We start from the raw sequence: 19,548 nt of genomic DNA, 5'->3' as shown, positions 1-19,548 counted from the left end.
AACTCTTAATAAATCTAAATGTGAAATTAGAAAAACTCGAGTTAAGTTTTTAGGCCAAATAGTAAGTGAATATGGTGACCAGGCAGATAAGGACAAGGTTACTGCTATTAAAAACTTTCTAAGACCTAAAACTGTTTCAAACGTTCGACGTTTACTCGGTATGGTTAACCAATTGTCAAAATTAATTAGTAATTTAGCAGAGAATACAAAACCGCTGCATGATTTGCTACATATATCCAAAACGTGGGTATGGTATATACAGCTCAAGAGAAATCGTTTCAGGAAATCATTAAAGTATTAACTGATACGCCTGTGTTGGCATTATACAATCCAGACTTGGATATCAAAGTAAGTGCGGATTCCTCATCGTATGGTCTGGGTGCAGTTATATTGCAACGGTATTCCAGTGGTTGGCGACCAGTAGCTTTTGTGTCGAGAAGCCTAACAGAAACGGAACAAAAATACGCGCAAATAGACAAAGAAGCCTTAGCCGTTGTTTAGTCTTGCGAAAAGTTTCAGCACTATTTAGTTGGACAAAGAACATTTCTCATTGAAACTGACCACAAACCATTAGTCCCTTTGTTAGGTACTAAAGACTTAGACAGTCTTCCTATTAGAATTCAACGTTACAGATTGAGGCTAATGCGTTATTCATACAGCATTGTTCATGTAGCAGGTAAAAATGTGTGCATTGCAGATACATTATCACGCGCTCCCTATTCTGAAGCAACAGAAGCAGATCTTATTTTCCAGAATAATACATGCTTATACGTTCATACGTTAGTATCAGACCTTCCTCTGAAAGATCAACGCTTGAATGACATACGTGCTCAACAGGAAGCGGATCCAGTTTGTAAAGATCTAATCTCGTTAAGTTTAAATGGTTGGCCTAGTGCAGTTCATAGTGTTAAACCTCATCTTAAAGCATATTTTGCTTATAGAGGAGACCTAACTGTAGTTGATAATTTGTTGATGTGTGGCACTAGAATTGTCATACCAAAATCTCTCCAGGCTGATATTCTTGGTTAACTTCATGAGGGACACCTCAGAATTACAAAGTGTAGAGATCGTGCGAAACGTTCTGTTTGGTGGATAGGACTAAGCTCTCAAATATCAGACTTAATTTCAAATTGTGCTGTATGTTGTAAACAAGCTGTGAATAATTTGAACCATTAGTTCCATCAGACTTTCCTGAAAGACCATGGCAGAAAGTTGCATCTGATTTATTTGAGTTTGAAATTAATAACTATTTACTTGTCGTAGATTTTTATTCCAGGTACATTGAAGTAGCTAAGCTTTCGGGACTGTCCTGAAAGTGTGTCATTAATCACCTAAAGTCAATATTTTCCCATCATGGCATTCCTGAGAGTTTCTTTAGTGACAAAGGTACTCAATATGTGTCTGCAGAATTTTCAGATTTTGCGAAGAACTATGGTTTTACTCATGTGACAAGTAGCCCGACTCATTCATCTGGTAATGGTCAAGCTGAACGAGCTGTACGTACCGCTAAAAAGTTAATGTTATCAGACGATCCTTACATAGCATTTTTGAATTATCGTAATGCACCTCTCCACAATGGGTATAGTCCATCGGAGTTACTCATGGGTCGACAGTTGCGTACTAAAATACCTGTTGTTTCTTGTCAGAGGGGAAAAAGATAGATTCTAATATTCTGTCAAATCGTGAAGCCGTTCTTACAAAACAGCAGAAAGATAATTTTGACAATAGACATTCGGCTAAATCTTTAACTCATCTAATGTGTGGCGATTCCGTGTACATTAAAGATCGTAAAGAGACAGGAACTGTTAATAACCAGTTTAGTGATAGGTCTTACATTGTCTACTGCTAGTGGTAAATTTCGCAGAAATAGATTTCACTTAAAGAAAATGCCATACTCAAGTAATGACAGTAGTGTCGATAATTTTAAAATTGTACATCATAAGCAGTCTAAGGTTCTTCACAATAATGTCCCTTTAAGGAAATCAAAAAGAGATATCTCATTGATTAGAGTGGAATCTTCAGGTGTTACGACCCAATCGAGAATGTTACCAGATTTGTGTGTAGCTTCAACTACATGCTGTTTGAGTGAATGTGATTGAAGAAGAGTGATAAACTTTTTAACATCGGACTTGGTAGAATTGTTATAGTGGATATTGAAATCACCTAAAAATATAGTTTTACACTTTGTGTAGTTGGAGAAAAGCACAGAAAGGTCTTTGTGAAAGTCGGCGACTGTAAATTGATTTTTCATAGAAGGTGGGGGTCGATAAATACAGACTACAATTAATGTTAACTTTGCTAAAGCTAGTTTAAGGACCAGCTTTTCAAAGGATTGTACGGATGGGTCTTTTTCTGGAATATTTTCAGCTTTAATAGAATTTCTGTATAAAACTGCAATACCACCCCAGCAGACCGTAGTCTTGGATGGTGCAGAAAAGTGTGGGATGATGGAGTCATCTCAACTATCGTAGCTTCATCTCCACTAACTTTTAACCAAGATTCTGTAATCACTAAAACATCCAAATCATCATCAATAATAAGATCCATAATTTCGGTTGTTTTATTGCGCGACGATTGAGCATTTAAAGGAGCTAAGTCGCTAATATTTGGGACCTAGAAATTGACACAAATGGGTCGCAAAGCATACAAGAATGTAATATGAGATCTGTGAGAAGGCTGTACATGTTCATGGTAATATCCTTGAATAACATAGGCATTATAAGCAGCCCACATAAAAAATTTCATGAAAAGACGACGTGGTCGTCGGTACTTTTGAAGACTTGTCATTTGATCGTTTTTGTCTGTTCCACCCATGAACTGGTTATAGGCTTTGACTACCATTGGACACTTGACTGGAACCCTTCTGTATTCTTTAGCATCATATCTTGGGACTGTAGTCATTGGCTGATCAATATAAACTGATGAAACAAAATAAATGGGTCTTTCATCCATCCATACCATTGCACACACTTTGCCATTGAAAATTACATCACTATCTCCTTTCTGCATTTGTTTGTTTGTTCTTTTTAGGCATTTTGGAAATTGTTTTCTATTTGTCATGGCTGTCCCACACAAACCAATGCCTTTATCTAATAGATATTCAGCTAATTCCACAGATGTATTAAATCTGTTCGTAAAAATTGTAAAGTTTTGATTTTGAAAATCTTTTGTCATTCCAGTTACTCCTAAATGGTCAACACACAAAGCATCGGCTCTTTTACCTGTATATATTTCTGCATTTAGAATGTAACCGTGTTGACTATCAGTCAGTAAAAACGTTTTCAGGCCCCACTTTATCGGCTTATCCTTGATGTACTGTTTGATGGTTAGGGCATTCTTGGTTGGTATCATGCCCTCGTCTAATGACAGTTCACGTCCCGGAAGAAAATATAGTTGAAATTGTTGCAACAAATAATCAAAAATGGGTCTAGATTTATAAATCTTGTCGGTTTTATCTATGTTTGGGTCCAGTTCATCAACGCAGTGGCGCGACGACCATGTCGCTAAAAACCGATCTCTTGTTATAACCTTAGCAAATCCGGGAGTGGCTGTCAGAAAACTATCTTTTCCCTTCCAGTATTGTTCGTATCGATCCTTATGAATAAGGGATTCGATGGCAATTCTACAACCAAAAAAGGCTTTCATTTCATTTACGCAAGTATTTGTCCAATGTTTACTGACATAATTTTCAGGTTTATTGGCTTTCAAGTAATTAGCTTGTCGGTTTGTTTCGGTGACTATCTTCACCCATAAATCTTCAGTCCAAAATAATGTTAAAAAATCCAATGGGGTACTGTCTTCATTGATATAGGGAGGAATATTTCTGGGTCCGGGTGCGTGATTCATAATAGGCCTAAAATGCTGTGGAATAAACCTGGTTGTATTCAAACTCCATGGGGCAGGAACTTGCATAATAACACTGTGTGCTCTCATAATGCCTCGACCTCTAATATTTGTGTCACCCCCGATATCTAGTTGAGGAACATGATTTAGATTGATATTATTATTATTACTATTTTAATCATCATGTTGATGATCATTGTCACTTTCATCGTCCGTATTTGAGTCGTCAGATTCACTTTCAAAGTCACTATTATTGACATATTCTAATGCATTCAAATCTTGGTCATCATCGTTCATTATCAAGACAATGGCATCGGCGGTATTGAGCCTCTTAGAACCCATTTTTAGCAAATAAAATAGTCAAAATTGACTTTAAAAACAAGGAAAGTTTGTTTACATTCTTGCCGTGACAGACGTGGTATCTAACCGCGACGAAAACAACGTTTTCATTGGCTGTTTTGTTACCAGGAAGTAGACACGTCTCTCCAGCCGGTTTTCCGGCATTTCGGGTCTCTCCGTCACCGCGTCAAGCCGGTTTTCCGGCATTTCGGGTTCATGGGGTTAATGAGATTTCGAGTTTTTATTTTACATAGTTAAAAAAGTAAAAAAACAGGTGTTATGGGTTGTGGTGTTACAGTCAATCTGTGTAATCAGTTATTTCACGTAATGACTAAACGAATCAGTCATTTCGCGAAGAGCCTGTGAGCACAAGGCAATACGTGTAATGACTGAAAATTCCAGACATTACTCGAAATGACTAAAATTCCTACCCTTTTTTTACACATAATGCCCGATTGTAGATTTTGCAAATCAGGCAATATGTGTAACACGTAAAATTACAACATAACCTTTAAAAAAAACCATTTAATATTGGTTTTGAGTTTTTATTTCGTTTTTCTTGGCATTAGGTCTGTAGAATGGTTGTTTTTATTGGAATTTAATGAATTTATAGGCTTAAATCCTGCCCTTCCAATAACCCGTTTTTAGTTTAATGGATGGTCCCATTGCCGTTTTAACAGATGAATGATGTGATTTCAATCTGAAGGAATCACTATAGCACCCAGAGAAAATACTACTCACTGATTTAATTACCCGGCCTCTAGGGGACCATTAATGATTGGTCAAATCTTTGTTCTATTAATGGTCTTTGTATTTAAGTGAAATTATGTTAATTCTTTATGCATGTATCAACAATTATTTTCACTGACAATATTAATTAAATTTAATCTTCTTTCAGGGTGTTGTGTATCTAAAAACTTGATAAAATCATTGTCAATACTTCAAAACAAGTTATCCATTAATCATTGTGTTTAATTTCAGAAAGAGTGGTCTATGGCATATTGGATGTTGTCATTAGCATTACCCTTATCAACCTTGATCACTCTCAATAATTACATTACTTTAATTAAGTTGGGTTTCCTTTAAGGTAATTAGAAGGGTGTCTCTGATTGGTCAGCATTAACCACGTATTGTTGTTTACATGGATATATTGTCTTGTTATAAGGATTAGAGAAGCCTAGTCGAAACATCACTCAGTGATAAGCAGTAATAGTATTCCATAGAATTGTGACCAGTATATCCCAGTTCAATTGCTAAATTCCATTGAAACAATTTACTTGATATCCTCATGGCAGAATCTTACGAAAATCGGTTTAAAGCAGAGCTTTACAAGAAATATGAAGCTTGCAAGAGAATTTTAATTCCAAAGGAGGCGTATTTCACAATGATAGACGATATAAAAACAGCAGCAGGAGCTGGTGGAACAAAGAACAGACATGGATACTACTTACTATCAAAGTAAGTACAACAAAGTTGTTTACAAGACAATTTATTTCTTTAATTTTCAAAATTTACAAATTTGACCTAAATATTCGAACAGCTGAGGTCAATCCGATTCCAAAAATATAAGTTCCATTCAAAATTATATCATTTCTTTTTTCAATATTTTCCCGCCATTTTCATTTCATTTTCTGATTCGTCTCGATTTTAAACGGCTTGATCGATTTTTCTGGAACTGGAAGTCAATCATATTACAGCAATACCAGTGTCAGTCATTTCCTTTTATTTTTCATATTATTTTTTATATAACCAATGACATGTCACAGGAAGTGGCCATAAATATGAAAGCTTTCATATCTGCCTGGCTGATCTAGTTATACATGTTTTTGTTCTGTCAGCGCTTTTTGAATATAGGGTGGGTCTGGGGTGTATTTTTCAAACATTACATATATGCATGGTTTAAGTATCTTTTAAATATAGTTTTAAAAATGTATCGTATTTTTTCAGGTTTGAGATACTGCAGTGCGGTGATGTTGAGAAACTCATCAAAAAGCATACCACCCAAGATGAGGATCCAGTATATTATGTCAGTATAGAAGACACATATGATGTGGTCAAGCGAGCTCACATAGCCACAGGCTCTTGAAATTTTCAAGTCCTACTGCCAGGAATGTCAGAAGAAACGCAAGCGCCCAAGGACCAAGGGTGTGGTGGCACGTCCCATTCTAACAAAAGAATTCGCCTCACGTGCACAAATTGATCTGATTGATATGCAGTCCATGGCCCAAAATTCATTCAAGTGGATCATGGTCTATCAAGACCACTTGACCAAATTTGTTATTCTACGAGCATTAACCTCAAAACGTGCTGCTGAGGTTGCCCATCATTTACTGGATATTTTTCTTCTTCACGTGCCCCATCGATCCTCCAGAAAGACAATGGAAGTGAATTTACAGCTGAGGTTATCTCTGAACTGAAGCTGGTGTGGCCCAGACTGGTCATGGTTCACAGTAAACCTCGACACCCTCAAAGTCAAGGGTCTGTGGAAAGGGCAAATGGTGACATAAAGGATATGCTTGTTGCTTGGATGGGGGATAATAACACAAATGATTGGTCTGTGGGCATAAAATTTGTACAATTCCAGAAAAATTCCAGTCTGCATTCTGGAATCAAACGATCACCATATGCCGCTATGTTTGGATGTGAAGCTAAAGTTGGCTTAACATCATCATCTTTGCCGACCGAGGTTATTGAACGGATGCAAAGTGAGGATGATTTATTGTTCGCATTTTCCAATCTGCAAGACTCAACCACCAATCTTGACCCGTCACAAACTACCAGTCAGGAACCATCACAAACCACCAGTCTGGAACTGTCACACACTATCAGTCAGGATCCGACGCAAACTACCAGCCAGGAACTGTCACAAGCTACCAGTCAGGATCCGACGCAAACTACCAGCCAGGAACTGTCACAAGCTACCAGTCCGGAACCGTCACAAGCTACCAGTCCGGAACCGTCACAAGCTACCAGTCCGGAACCGACACAAACTACCAGTCAGGAACCGACACAAACTACCAGTCTGGATTTTGACTTTGAACCTCCAGCCAGCCCAATTGAACAGGGGAATAGTCCCTCCGATTTACTCAATGCCCGATTGCAAAACATCCTATGCGAAAGAAATGGTGCCAGCTCTGCTCAGATGATACAAGCTCAGCGTATGGTCAAGAGGAGTCGAGTGGAACTAGCCACTGGCCAGGTGGGAGACAACGCAGCTGTACCCATCCCTCTAGTGGATAGAGGTCGTGGTGATCCACGTAATATTCTGGGAATAATTATCGACCGCGATGAGAATAACATGTACACCATTTGTGTGAAAGCAGGAATTCTAAAAGGGAAGTTTTCACGCAATCAGTTTGATTTGTGTCCCCAACAGTTACTTACTGAATCTGATGTAGACCTTACAAAGACGGTAACACTTCGCCAGGCTGTACATAAAGAATCCAGCTGCGGTGGACAGGGGTATGTCCGGTGCAATTGTGCAGGTTCCAAGAGATGCGGGACGAATAGATGCAAATGCTTCAAAATGAAAATCAAATGCTCCAGCCGCTGTCATAGCAGCCTGTTCTGCAAAAACAAGTGACTTGAGTGATGAACCAGTCAGGATTTTTTTTAAAAAGTAGTTTGACAGTAAGACTTTTGTGATGAAATTAATATTTCATTTCAACGAATTAATATTTCGTTTCAGTAAATCAATATTTTGTTTAAAAGAATTAATATTTCGTTATAATTAATATTCTGCAATGTATGATTTAACGTTGGATGTGAAGTCAATAAATGTTATACAGTGACTTTTTGTGGTTTGACGGTCCTTCAGTCATTTCGCGTAATGTCTGACCATGATGTTTAGTCATTCCGTGTAATGTCTGGAATTTTCAGTCATTACACGTATTGCCTTGTGCTCACAGGCTCTTCGCGAAATGACTGATTCGTTTAGTCATTACATGAAATGACTGATTTCATAAATTGACTGTAACATATATACTTTTCTATTGTAGTTATACTTTTGAAGTTTTGGTCTTGGTTTTGTGGGAACTAGGATTTGATTCTTATGTTTGGTGGAATTTATTCTTTGTGTCCTTAGTTTAAAATATTTTAGAGTTCATTTTTGTTCTAGAAGGTTTTGTTGTACATTTCACTTTAAGGTTGTTTATCAGGTGACATAAATCTTTGTGTTCTGATTGGTTTATTTGGGTGGCGCATTTTATTAAAAGATAATATGAATCAGTATTTCCTCTCACTCTTCGTTTTCTGCTTGGATGAATGGTTCGTTCCCAATTCATACAGCCCATTTCCACAAACTGGTAAGACACAATTATATTACATGAATGCTTGATATGTGACGTTATTTTGTGAAATAAAGTGTGTTGAATGAATGATTCTATATTATGATTTTATGAAATAATTTAGACTTTATCCAAAGATGGAAGTCAATCATTGGGTTTACTGTGACATGATCGAAATTGTATAACATTAAATTGTATCATTACAGTTTAGTATGGAATGTATTTTTGTTATTTCAGGGCATGTTATTCTTATTCATGATGCTTTTGAAGTTCTTCATGTGATGTTATTTTTGATACTCTGATGCTACATCTTTAACCAGTCAGAGAGAAGGAGAAATGGAGTTTAACGTCCACTCGACACAAACTAGGTCATTTCGGGACTAGCATGGTTTAATTTATTTTATTTCAATAATTCGCTTGCGCGTAAGGGTCTTTAGCAGTGGGAGGAAACCGGAGGACCCGGAGAAAACCCACGAGGTTGGACAGGCGACCCTACTCCTTGTCACGTACAATCGGGGATTCGAAACCCTGCCAGTTGACTCAATGACAGACCGTATGATACAGCGCAGCACGCACTAACCATTCGGCCATCCAACCTCCCCAGACCGTATGATACAGCGCACGCGTGCTAACCATTCGGCCATCCAACCCCCCTCTTTAACCAGTAACCGCGTTCGCGGGATCATCATTATATTTTGTTGTAACTATGTGATATATTGGTGATATTTATATAAACTTTTAAAACCATCTAGCATTATCATTTCTCCTCACTTAAAGCAGCGAGTCTAAACTTTTATTTGGGCGCGGCATATAGTTGCGACATAATAAACTTACTTTCTACTATCCTTCTCTTTAGGCCGTTTGGATGGATGTTTTTGTAACCATTCTAAATGTTTCTGGAAATTCCAGTGACCTAAATAAATAACTTGTCTGCCTTCAGGTCCCTAAAAATAGAAACATTTACTATGTATTAATAAATCCTATATGTAATCACTAATCATGTCGACACAGTGCCAGATTTAGATAAAGAGCGGCCTTAGTCTATTCCACTTATGGGGCCACTCCCAATCCTCCACCATCTTTAAACACAATGAGCAAAGAATGATGAAGGATGGTTACGACTTAAGAGCCATTCCACGAGAAAACCATGCAATATCAGGCAGATGTTCGAAGGTGGGGGTCGGCTGATTAAACATGCATTATGCAAGAGCTAAATCTGATTATTGCAAGTCTTAATTTAGGCTTCAGATGTTATAGAAATTATAAATTAGATCTTTATTTAAACAACAAGACCAAAATCAACTCTGTAGACCCACGGATGGCTCGGCTACAGCTCGGATTTAAATAGGATTTCACTAATTGATTAAATCAGATAAGGGGTAACCTGATGAAAATACGTCAGTTAGATCGAGGCTAAATGATAGAGTGTACTTAGCGAGGCCGCTGTAAAGCGTTTCCGTATGCCATTGAAAACTTTACTTGATTATCGAGATATGTAGGTGGAGTTAACGCCTGTCAAACGTTCGGCGACGGTGAAGACACATTTCGCTACCATTTCTAGGCAAATATTACAACGATGATAACTATGTTCAGAATAAAGTATTTTGACTGAATTTTTCAATATATTCTTCTTTCATCATCTACTTTTGAACTGTTATAGCAAGAATGACCAACTCTCTATAAATATCTCCCATAATGTATCTTTAAGTTCATACTCACGGGGTTTGGCCGACCCATCGAGCCTACTCCCCAGCCCAAATCGCCGATTTCAGAAATCAACCGTTTCCGAGATACAGGCTGATTACGTTTTTCGGCTGATTTTTGGTCATTTTTAGGCCAAATTTCAGCTATTTTTGTCGCACTACTACCGCTGTTGCACGACCCTGGCGAACTAGGTTTTGGTTGTTCGTGATAGTCGGGGTCTTACCCTATCACATTATCATGGTCACCCGGTTCAAGTTCATTTTCCATAGGTGTCAGGAGACTACACAAGATACGTGTCTGGAGATACCTGAAATGTACAGATCGCGATAACTCCACCGGAGCAGGGTTTGCGATAAAAATTAAAATCAATTTATTTGCAGCTTGACCAGTTCTAACAACATAAGAAATAAAATCGTCGTAAACTAACTTGCAAAAGTATGAAAATTCGTGTCGAAAGTTACCAAAAACTTTAGTTTTGATTGGGATACATCGGCGGATTATTCAGGTACCCAATCGCCAATATTGTTATTCAAAAGGTCAATGTATCAACTCCGGCTCCCATTCAACCAGTTTTGCCAAAATATTCAGTCTCGGTGTGGTTTGGTATCCAGTCTACAAATCCAGGATGGCGTCTCCCAGTGAATATGGATTTTCGCAAATTCTCGATCTAGAATGTCGATCCTGATTATTTACACATTTTTTTTCTATGAAAAATGAGAAATTTCAATTCAAAATTTTGAAAAAAAGTCGAGTTACAGCAGATGAAAGTTGACAATTATGCAAAACAGACCCAATTTCCATGAAAATCGCCTATTTAGTCTTCACCGTGACCTTCAATCGCGAGGTCATCAGGGATACAATTTGAAGTTCACACGTTGCTCTATCGACAAACCATATCTCATTCGAAAATATTGAAAAACAAATGAGTTAGTGTTGGGATTTCAAAAATGTTCTTGTCCGACATTTTACCGAAAATAAAGAGGTATAACTCGTTATTTAAGCAGACGGATTCATACCACAATTAAAAATCACGTGTCAACAAAATATTCAAATCCGCACGTAATAAAAATAGGAACTCCTCGCTATTTTTGTACGCCCACATTCTCGTGTGGATGTATATTGTCGTCACCCGTGTTCGCCCGTCCGTCAACAATTTGTTTATGGGCACTCTACAGGTCACAATTTTTGTCCATTTTCAACAAAACTTGAAATAGGTTTATGTCTCTAAGAATTCGGCTCCTGTCGATATTGGTATGTATCGGACCGTAACTTCATGGACTACGGCCCCTGAACTTACGAAAAATCACGTTTTTAGCTTGTGGACACTGCACATGGAGGATACAATTTTTATCCGATTTTGATGAAACTTAAAAGGTACTTTTATAACCCAATGAACTCGGTTCCTTTCGATATTCTCGCATATCGGATCTTAACTTCCTGGATTATGGCCCATGATTGTACAAAAGGTCGTGTTTTTAGCTTGTAGCCCCTCTAGAGGTCACAATTTTTTTTTTTTGATTTTTAAAAACGCTAATGATGGTGGAGTTCGAATTTCGTGAAAAACTGATCGAAACTGCCAGACAAAATGGCCGCTCCTCGTACGCAAATAGTGTAAAAGTATGTAATTCCAAGGTTGTGGACACCCTCGAGGTCACAATTTATATCTGATTTTCATGAGACTTAAAATAATTATGTTTAGATCCCAAAGATCTCGGTCCCTGTCGATATTCACGCATATCGGACCGTAACTTCGTGGAATATGACCCCCGATTTTAAGAAAAATCGCATTTTTAGCTTGAAGTTCCTCTTGAGGTCACAATTTTTATCCGATTTTAAAAACCGTTTCAATATATCACCGTTACGCCCTAATGACAACTAAGTTTGAATTTCATGAAAATCAGAGGGAAACCGCCGGACAAAATGGCCGCTCCTCATAAGCAAATAGTGTAGTAAAAGTATGTAATTCCAAGATTGTGGACACTCTAGAAACACAATTTTTATCCGATTGTGATGAAACTTAAAATGTATGTTTATATCCCAAAGATCTCGGTTCCTTGCGATATTCGCGCATATCACATCGTAGCTTCCTGAATTATGATCCCTGAATATACAAAAAACACGTTTTGATCTTGTAGTCCCTCTGTCACAATTTTTATTCGACTTGATGAAACTTTTATATTATATACTTTTATATCCCAAAGATCTTGGTTCCTTTTGATATTGTCGCATGACGGACTGTAACATACTGGATGATGGCCCCTGGTTGTACGAAAAATCACTTTTTATTCAGCTTGTTCTCTGTCCATCTTGTGGCTGTATCTTGCATGGCAACCGCTTATTCATATTTAATTCCCGTATGGATGGTATTCAAATTTATGTCAGTAATATTCGTACAAAATTATGTGTTTTCGTAATACGATAGAATGAAATTTGCCGATCCGCGCCTGTTTCAATCAAATTCACGCCAGTAATATTCCCCCAAAATTACGAGTCTTCGTTTATACGTCAGCGAATGAAGAAAGGCGTCCGAAATAATTTTCGTAAAATGGTATTTTACAATTACATTGATAGTTAAATTACTTGTAAAAGGCATACATAACTTCGGCGTATGGCATACGTGACCGTTAACATATAACACATACAGTTTGTTTCGTAGTAAGCACTGCCTTACATAGTAAGCGATTTTCGTGCAATAATCAAGATCGCGGGAAAGTGCCACTGTGGATGGGAATTTATATACGGTGTCTTAAAAGAAGTAGTTTCATTACGGAAAATAAGTTAAAGGTTTAATAGCTAACAATAGACAGAGGTTTTGAAATTTATAATGACTGTCCATTGATTTGGGGTGTTATATACTATTAGGATAATATGTGACATCAAGGACTAGTTTCTACATGCTGTCGGTTGATATCAATGGATTAAACTTTCCGGTAATGGAGAAACCACCAAGGTAATCACGTAGATAAGGTTGATACTCATTATTGGATTGATGAAAAGTCCGACAAAAGAGAAGCAATGACTTGTGTTCAAGATTAGATTGGTGAATTTCCCGACAAAGTAATAAGTCAGTCAAGCAAGGAAGATTAAGCAGGTAAACAACGTAGGTGTATAGACGGTATAATACGATAAATACGCTGATCACGTAATTATACCTAATCAATCCAGCCTATTATCAACAATTATCGGGATGAGTGGTAGTTAACCACATATGAGATACTGCAGTGCGGTGATGTTGAGAAACTCATCAAAAAGCATACCACCCAAGATGAGGATCCAGTATATTATGTCAGTATAGAAGACACATATGATGTGGTCAAGCGAGCTCACATAGCCACAGGCTCTTGAAATTTTCAAGTCCTACTGCCAGGAATGTCAGAAGAAACGCAAGCGCCCAAGGACCAAGGGTGTGGTGGCACGTCCCATTCTAACAAAAGAATTCGCCTCACGTGCACAAATTGATCTGATTGATATGCAGTCCATGGCCCAAAATTCATTCAAGTGGATCATGGTCTATCAAGACCACTTGACCAAATTTGTTATTCTACGAGCATTAACCTCAAAACGTGCTGCTGAGGTTGCCCATCATTTACTGGATATTTTTCTTCTTCACGTGCCCCATCGATCCTCCAGAAAGACAATGGAAGTGAATTTACAGCTGAGGTTATCTCTGAACTGAAGCTGGTGTGGCCCAGACTGGTCATGGTTCACAGTAAACCTCGACACCCTCAAAGTCAAGGGTCTGTGGAAAGGGCAAATGGTGACATAAAGGATATGCTTGTTGCTTGGATGGGGGATAATAACACAAATGATTGGTCTGTGGGCATAAAATTTGTACAATTCCAGAAAAATTCCAGTCTGCATTCTGGAATCAAACGATCACCATATGCCGCTATGTTTGGATGTGAAGCTAAAGTTGGCTTAACATCATCATCTTTGCCGACCGAGGTTATTGAACGGATGCAAAGTGAGGATGATTTATTGTTCGCATTTTCCAATCTGCAAGACTCAACCACCAATCTTGACCCGTCACAAACTACCAGTCAGGAACCATCACAAACCACCAGTCTGGAACTGTCACACACTATCAGTCAGGATCCGACGCAAACTACCAGCCAGGAACTGTCACAAGCTACCAGTCAGGATCCGACGCAAACTACCAGCCAGGAACTGTCACAAGCTACCAGTCCGGAACCGTCACAAGCTACCAGTCCGGAACCGTCACAAGCTACCAGTCCGGAACCGACACAAACTACCAGTCAGGAACCGACACAAACTACCAGTCTGGATTTTGACTTTGAACCTCCAGCCAGCCCAATTGAACAGGGGAATAGTCCCTCCGATTTACTCAATGCCCGATTGCAAAACATCCTATGCGAAAGAAATGGTGCCAGCTCTGCTCAGATGATACAAGCTCAGCGTATGGTCAAGAGGAGTCGAGTGGAACTAGCCACTGGCCAGGTGGGAGACAACGCAGCTGTACCCATCCCTCTAGTGGATAGAGGTCGTGGTGATCCACGTAATATTCTGGGAATAATTATCGACCGCGATGAGAATAACATGTACACCATTTGTGTGAAAGCAGGAATTCTAAAAGGGAAGTTTTCACGCAATCAGTTTGATTTGTGTCCCCAACAGTTACTTACTGAATCTGATGTAGACCTTACAAAGACGGTAACACTTCGCCAGGCTGTACATAAAGAATCCAGCTGCGGTGGACAGGGGTATGTCCGGTGCAATTGTGCAGGTTCCAAGAGATGCGGGACGAATAGATGCAAATGCTTCAAAATGAAAATCAAATGCTCCAGCCGCTGTCATAGCAGCCTGTTCTGCAAAAACAAGTGACTTGAGTGATGAACCAGTCAGGATTTTTTTTAAAAAGTAGTTTGACAGTAAGACTTTTGTGATGAAATTAATATTTCATTTCAACGAATTAATATTTCGTTTCAGTAAATCAATATTTTGTTTAAAAGAATTAATATTTCGTTATAATTAATATTCTGCAATGTATGATTTAACGTTGGATGTGAAGTCAATAAATGTTATACAGTGACTTTTTGTGGTTTGACGGTCCTTCAGTCATTTCGCGTAATGTCTGACCATGATGTTTAGTCATTCCGTGTAATGTCTGGAATTTTCAGTCATTACACGTATTGCCTTGTGCTCACAGGCTCTTCGCGAAATGACTGATTCGTTTAGTCATTACATGAAATGACTGATTTCATAAATTGACTGTAACATATATACTTTTCTATTGTAGTTATACTTTTGAAGTTTTGGTCTTGGTTTTGTGGGACAAAGTAATAAGTCAGTCAAGCAAGGAAGATTAAGCAGGTAAACAACGTAGGTGTATAGACGGTATAATACGATAAATACGCTGATCACGTAATTATACCTAATCAATCCAGCCTATTATCAACAATTATCGGGATGAGTGGTAGTTAACCACTCAGTTTACTATATTAATTTTGAAATTCTGAATATTATTCATCATACCTTGATGTCCGATTGGGCATATTCCTGGCCGGACATTTGGAAAATAGCATAGGACATGTCCGGAATATACGAGCGAAATCCAAACACTTAAGAAACTGAAATTCGACACGAAAATTGACGAATTTCGTAACTTTCGACACAAATTTTCATGCTGTTGAGGGTTAGTTGACAACGATTTTATTTTTTATGTTGTTAGAACAGGTCAAGATGCAAATAAAACGATTTTCATTTTTATCGCAAACCCTGCTCCAGTGGAGTTATCGCAATTTGAAGAAAGAGTATAATTCAGGTGTCTGCAGACACGTATTTTGTGTAGTGCCATGACACCTACGGAAAGTGAGGCTGTATTGGGTGACCATTATAATATGGTAGGGTGAGACCTGGACTATAATCACCAACCAAAACTTAGTTCGCTATTGGTCGATTAACGGCTATAGTAATGCTACAAAAATGGTCGAAATTTGACCTGAAAATGACGAAAATCAGCTGAAAAACGTAATCGGGCTGTATCTCAGAAACGGTTGATTTCTAAAATTGATGATTTTGGCTGGGGAGTAGGCTCGATGGTTCGACCAAACCCTGTAAATATGAACTCAATCGGCCAACCCCCACCTTCGAACCTTCTGCATGGTTTTCTCGTGGAATGGCTCTTAAGTGTGTGCAAGAGAGGCTTAAATGACAATGTCAATAACATTATACACCTTAGCCGCAGGTCCCTTTAGGCCTGCTGCCAAAATTTCTAGCTTGCTTAGAAAGACAATTCCGCTACATGGTCCTCCCTAATAAACAAACTATACATTTTTGGAAAGCTTATAACACCAGGAACACAAACCCAGCGAGTTCCAAGCAAAATGTTTGCACTAATTCGATTTAGGGCCAGATGAAAATTGTGATAATTTTCAAGTAAATGCTATATTTATACTAACAATTGTGATGTTGACATAAAATTAAATATTGGCGAAAACACCCAATGCCTTCATCCTCGGCAACATCCTCGGTTACCCAGTGTACTCATTCCGTTCTACTCCACTATACCCTGGGTTAATCTATGGGGGAGACATGTTTTCAAGTTATCCGCCCTTGATGATTGTGCTATTTTTATCGACCAATCCCATAAATTGTTATTTGAAAAGGAAGTTGGCAAAGGTAATTTACTGTCATCAGACAATGTTAGAAGTTGGCCTATTCTAAATGCGTAATTATACTGAGCGCCATGGAAAACGCATCACTTTTTTTCCCAAATATTTTATTACTAGGTGGTTTTGTAAGTATAATATTATGCAATACTATGAAGTATTGTTTCACACAATGCTCACAAACGCAAAAAATATCGGCCCGTGTGCCAAAAAAAAAAATTGCACAAGATGCACATGAAAAACCCAATATTCACGTGCAGCATTGTGTATGAGCCCTTTAAAAGCATGTTTTCAAATTAATGTGCAGTACATGAACTATGAAACGTCAATCTGTCGTAATTTGTTGTTGGACGTGTGAAGGAATCGAGCTAGAGATGCCGAGACTTACTGAAAATCAAAGGAATGAAGCCATGGGAATGTCCAGGGCTGGCATGTCTACACGTGCTATTGCCAGACACTTCAATTGTCATCAGTCCACTATTGTAAGGTTGGTGGAACGTGTTCGAGTTACTGGATCAACACGTGACCGTCAACGTCCTGGTCCACAACGCGTTACAACCCTAGCTCAAGACCGCTACATCCGGGTCACTCATCTGCGTGACAGATTCCGCCCAGCGACTCGAACAGGTGCAGCAGTCGTCGGAAGACAAGGACCAGTAAATGCCAACACCGTAAGACGTCGTCTAAGAGAAGTAAGACTCCGTGCACGACGACCGTATGTTGGAGCTATCCTCAGGGATCATCACCGTCAGCGGCGTTTGATATGGGCTCAAGGGCACCAGACATGGAGAAGAGTAGACTGGCAAAGTGTGCTCTTCAGTGATGAGAGTCGCTTTCATCTTTATCACGCTGATGGCCGTCAACGTGTGTGGAGACGTCTTGCAGACTGTTGCGTCTTCGATACGAATCGATGGGGTGGGGGAAGTGTAATGGCGTGGGGAGGCTTGACATTTCATCACCGGACCGCCCTACACATTAGCAGGGGTCGCGTTAATGCTGTAGCCTACCGTGATGATGTCTTGCAACCAATTGTTGTTCCGATGTTTCGAGCGCACCCACAACTTCAGCACTTCCAACAGGATAATGCACGTCCGCATAACGCCCGTTTTAGTATGGACTACCTGGCTGCTAACAACATCGATGTCTTGGACTCACCAGTCATGTCTCCGGACATGGCACCGATAGAACATGTCTGGGATGAGATTGGACGCCGTCTGTATCGGAGACCACAGATGCACACCATTGCTGCTTTAGAAGCTGCTCTTGTCCAAGAATGGAACAATTTGCCCCAGGCCTTCTTTCAAACATTGGTAAAGTCCATGCGACGTCGCTGCACAGCGTGCAGAAGAGCCCGTGGAGGACACACGCGCTACTGACATCTGTGTCGTACTTTTGGTTTTGACCCCTCTGACTTCGTACCGTTGATTACAGATTAAACATCCATAAGTGTACAAATTTGTTGTTATTGATGTGTTCCCATTTGAATATTACAGGATCATTTTGTTATACGAAAAAAAGTGATGCATTTTCCATGGCGCTCAGTATATTAACAACCAATTATATATTATGTTAATGAAGACTGGACGTTCATATAATAATGTAGGGTCATTAGTTTTATTTAGAATCGTTCGTTTGATCCCGGAATTTTATGTCCACGTGATATCGTAGACAAGTTATTGTGAATCAAATTGCCAAGTATAAGTTCAATAATAATAAACATAACAGAATGACATATTTCAGACAAAAAACGAATAGTAATAATAATAACAAAAGTCAAACATATAGGTGTTATACATATTTGAAATCAACAACACATACTACAGATTTTGATAATACAATTAAATATAAATAAATTATAAATATATAGGCCTACATCATTTACATAAATCATTCAGTCAATGGACATGAATATGGTTATCTACCCTTATAAAAACGATAGCGAAACGATTGGTTTGTAAACTGTTTTCTGTTTGGTTCGTAGACTGTAGCTAAATTCTTGGCCAGGGCAGATAATTTGAAATCGTGGAAACCCTATGGATTAACCCAGGGTATAGTGGAGTAGAACGGAATGAGTACACTAGGTAACTGAGGATTCATCGGCAAAGAATATGCTATTGGTTAAATTTTGATTTAAAGCAAAATGCAGAAAACCTAATGGACAATAAGGGAACATACAGAATTTTGGAAATCCATTAACGGTAATAGAGAGTTTTCTGTCAAATGTCTGCAATTGATAACAGTATTTCAGGTGTGGAGTTATGCCCCTTTTCAGAAAACTTTGTGAACGCGATATAGGTTACAGTTTTTGACAGATTTTTTCCAAATTTGGTTGTAAGCATTAGGGTCATGAGAGGATGAACCCTATCGATATTAAGCATTTTGTGACATTCTGTTTCAGAGTCCCACACTCACCCTGAACATAATAGAGGAGGCTATAGTTTCTAACAGATTTTTGTAAAATCCTGTTTGAAGCATTGGGGTCATGAGAGGATGAACCTTATCGATATTCAGCATTCCGCGACTTTTTATTCTGGAGTTATGCCCTATTTTCAAAAAGACCTAATGATGAATGCGATAGAAGGCTATAGAAAGCATTGGGGTCATTGATCCCTATTGATATTCATGATCTGCAGCCTTCAGTTCCTGAGTTATCCCCCTTTGCGATATAAGCTATAGGTTATTCAAATTTGGATTGAAGGAATGGAATCATAAGAGGATGCACACTAGACATTTGATTTCTTCAAGGA

General features: G+C 38.6%; 1 protein-coding gene across 7 annotated transcripts in view; it reads right to left on the bottom strand.

Annotated features, from left to right (window-relative positions):
• Positions 1 to 19,548, bottom strand: part of LOC126820263 (endoplasmic reticulum lectin 1) — a 190,478-nt gene that overhangs the window by 29,805 nt on the left and 141,125 nt on the right. For all 7 annotated transcript variants that reach the window (XR_008788247.1, XM_056101270.1, XM_056101271.1 and 4 more), the window contains one exon: positions 9,303 to 9,412. Coding sequence is in view for 6 of the 7 variants with exons in the window: in XM_056101270.1 (XP_055957245.1) it covers positions 9,303 to 9,412 (110 nt within the window). In the remaining variant the exon portion in view is untranslated. The remainder of the gene's footprint in view (positions 1 to 9,302; positions 9,413 to 19,548) is intronic.

The sequence above is a fragment of the Patella vulgata genome, chromosome 5 (assembly GCF_932274485.2).
Source record: "Patella vulgata chromosome 5, xgPatVulg1.2, whole genome shotgun sequence".
In the NCBI taxonomy this organism is placed as follows: Eukaryota; Metazoa; Mollusca; class Gastropoda; family Patellidae; genus Patella; species Patella vulgata.
The sequence above is the reverse complement of the archived record's forward strand: the minus strand, read 5'-3'. Positions and strand labels throughout refer to the sequence as shown.